This window comes from Anarrhichthys ocellatus, unplaced genomic scaffold (assembly GCF_004355925.1).
Source record: "Anarrhichthys ocellatus isolate YVR2014 unplaced genomic scaffold, GSC_Weel_1.0 scaffold8, whole genome shotgun sequence".
Taxonomy (NCBI): Eukaryota; Metazoa; Chordata; class Actinopteri; order Perciformes; family Anarhichadidae; genus Anarrhichthys; species Anarrhichthys ocellatus.
The window spans coordinates 11,186,750-11,189,918 of record NW_022280038.1 but is presented as its reverse complement, the minus strand read 5'-3'; the positions used below and the strand labels follow the sequence as shown (position 1 = coordinate 11,189,918).

Here is a 3,169-nt window from a genome sequence, read left to right as displayed (position 1 = left end):
CAGAGGAGTCGCCCCCTGGTGGACACTAGAGAGAATGCAGCTTTAAGCATCGACTTCACTCGTCGGAACCGAAGGTTGCTGTCTGGTCTTGCACATTATAGTACGTCACCAACACCAATGTGTCCGTTACCTTGACTTACTAGCTAGCTAGCTAGCTAACTTAGCTATGTTCCAAATATAACGTTATCTTACCTGATGTGTTTTTATCCAGAGACTCTTTTTATCAGTCTGAAAGAGAAAGAGCGATTGAGACCGGTTTGTTGGTGTGAGAACCTCCTGGTACAAAACACACTTGACTTTTGGGGGTGTAGTCTTTCTCGGTACGTATTTTTACAGTCTTATACTTCAACAGTTTTACGTCAAACTGCGACTCTCCTGACGTGCAAAAATGATCTTTTAAATTAACAAACACGTGTAATTCATGGCACAACTCAAACAAGATCCAAAAGTAGTTTGTTTCTCACCTTACATGTTTTTTCCAAAATAAGGTCCCATTCTAGTCCACCAGAAGGGGCGGGGCTTAGCCTCTATTGTAGTTTTAATTGATTCAACTCTTCTGTGTTTACTTCACTTGTGCTTAGCCAAACTTTTCCTTCACGTTTCCTTTTCTCTTTCCCCTTTTTGCTTCTGTTTGCGAGCAGCTTTACAATTCAGAGCGGAGTGCAGACAAAGGAGGCAAGGTACGTCTGATGTTATTTGGTTTTTAGATTCCTCACCTGTTCTGGGTACATTTTTTTGCGGGGGGGGGGGGGGGGGGGGGGGGGAGCGGGGGGGGGGAGGGGGGTTGCATAATCCCAGCAAAGTACTTGAGATCAAAGTAGCATGCCTTTAGACAACTCTGCACCATTGCAGCTTTACTTTGAGCTTCCATGTGCATGTAATTTAAATGAGTTCCTTGTGATCCAAACTCTCTTCATAGAATATTTTACATCTTTCAAGATTATTTGAATATTCACAGAATTTGCTGCAACAGCATTTTGTCTTGAGACTGCCAACGAAACAGTTTCTTCGAAAATTCATGTGCACAGTTTTCTGCTAAAAATGTATGCACTAAATGTTTCATGACTTGAGAGAGTAAGGCTTAAGGTGTGTAGGTGTGTGTGTGTGTGTGGGTGTAGGTGTGTGTGTGTGTGTGTGTGTGTGCGCTGAAGGTTAATTTAGTGTGTTTGCAGTCTTAATGTCCTCGCAGTCACTCGGTTCCCCGTTCACGTCTGTGGGTCATCGGTTCTTGCAGGTAACATTTGTAACAGACTCTGAAATAGACTTGGCCGTCCTTGGATTCCTTGTGTGTGTGTGTGTGTGTTCTGGCTGTAATTGAGACGTAGTGGAAGTGAATTGAGAGGCCAGCATCCACAGCCTCCCCTCCCTGTGTTCCCAGACCTGCTGGCGGGGCCCTGGTCTCCTCGGCCCTTCCTGTGTGTCAGCTCCACGGGCGATTAAATCCCCCCGACTGTCTTTCTGCACTGTGGCTGGATTACATTATCTACTCCCACACTGCATCAGTCAGCACACACACACACACACACACACACACACAGCAGTCACATACAGAAAGATAAGGTTAAAACGTATTGATCCCTGAGGGAAAGTAGCTCATTGCAGCAACAAATACCAGGCAGAACCCACCGGTTCTTTAAAGTGAAGCCAAAGCTTCATGTCTTAAAGCTGCATTCTCTCTACTGTCCATCAGGGGGCGAGTCATAGTACTCAGACCTTCACTTAAAGGTACTAAAGATTCAGAGCATTAATGAAACCATACGTAAAGATATAGTGTAGTAAGTCATCACAAACAGACATGACTGACAAGTCCCGAATCAAGTCTGACAAGTCAAAAATCAAGTCAAGACTTACAAAGTCCCTGGTCAAGACCCAAGTCAAGACTGACAAGTCTCGAGTTAAGACTGACAAGTCCCGAGTCAAGTCCCACAGAGAATTACAGTATGTATATGGCCATCCCTATGTCTATGTATAGTATATAAGTATAGTGAACACTATCTGCTTCGATTTATATTTCACAGTGATGGAATATATGGACGTGTTATTACACAAGCTGCATGGTAATCTATAATATATATATAAATGGTATAATTTGACTTGGCATTAAACAGAATATTGCACTGTAGGAGATAAATGGAGGAAGACGGTGCTTAGTTTCTTCTGTGTGTGTGTGTGTGTGTGTTTGTGTGTGTCCGTGTCTGTGTGTGTGTGTGTGTGTGTCCGTGTCTGTGTGTGTGTGTATGTCCGTGTGTGTGTGTGTCCGTGTGTGTTTGTCCGTGTCTGTGTGTGTGTCCGTGTGTGTTTGTGTGTGTGGTGATAGAGGTGGGCTGCAGAGAGGTAAAGTGAGTTTGTCAAATGAGAGAAAAGAACAGAGAAGGGAAACGTGCTCACTCTGTAAATCTAGGTCACCTGCTGTCGTCCTCCCTCAGCTCTCCCAGACAACCTTTCTCTATAAGTCCTGCTGTCAGGGGGATGGCTGCAAAGCTCTTTTAAAATGATGCTCCGGTTTAAAAAGAAGGCTTTTCAAAGGTGCATCAGCCTGTGTTGTGTGAACCCACTGAAGTATTTATTACAGGCCATAATGTCAGGATCTGTGTTGACGTTACTTCCCTGTTTTCCCCATGAGCTGTGACGGATGGAAGGTGACGGTACCACCACCCAAACCTCTCTGTGTGTGTTTGTGTGTTCTGCAGGTGGACGGCGACCGACCGGAGGAGACCAGGCTGATAGAGATTGATGAGTCTCAGCGCAGCGAGCACACAGTCTTCATCACACCTCCAGAGCTGCCTCCTCTCCCCGAGGGGGAGGAACATCCTCTCTGCTACAGGTGATTACTCAAACCCCAACATGAAAGTAACATTCTTCACTGGTGGAAGTAGCTGCATTTACTCTGAGGTACTTGTACTTAACTTGAGTATTTCTGAATGTGTGCTATTTGTATTCTGCCGTCGTGTTTCGCACTGAATGATTTATGCCAAGAGAGTTTGATAAGTCTCATAATCCATAATCTTTATTACCAGCAAACTGTTTTTTATGAACACTACAACCTTGGAAGGAATCATTTCATGTTAGCTGTTGCCAGCTTGTTTTCTCTGCAGACTGGGAGAAAAGCTTTGTATCAGTAATGTGTGTGTGTGTGTGTGTGTGTGTGTGTGTGTGTGTGTGTGTGTGT

The 3,169-nt window shown here is 44.5% G+C and overlaps 1 protein-coding gene across 1 annotated transcript in view; it reads left to right on the top strand.

The window, feature by feature from the left end:
* The window catches only part of LOC116384278 (C-myc promoter-binding protein-like), a gene marked incomplete at its 5' end in the record, with an annotated part of 33,755 nt that overhangs the window by 21,028 nt on the left and 9,558 nt on the right, over positions 1-3,169 (top strand). The window contains 2 exons of the mRNA XM_031848782.1: positions 642-680; positions 2,691-2,824. Of these exons, the coding sequence (XP_031704642.1) occupies positions 642-680; positions 2,691-2,824 (173 nt within the window). The remainder of the gene's footprint in view (positions 1-641; positions 681-2,690; positions 2,825-3,169) is intronic.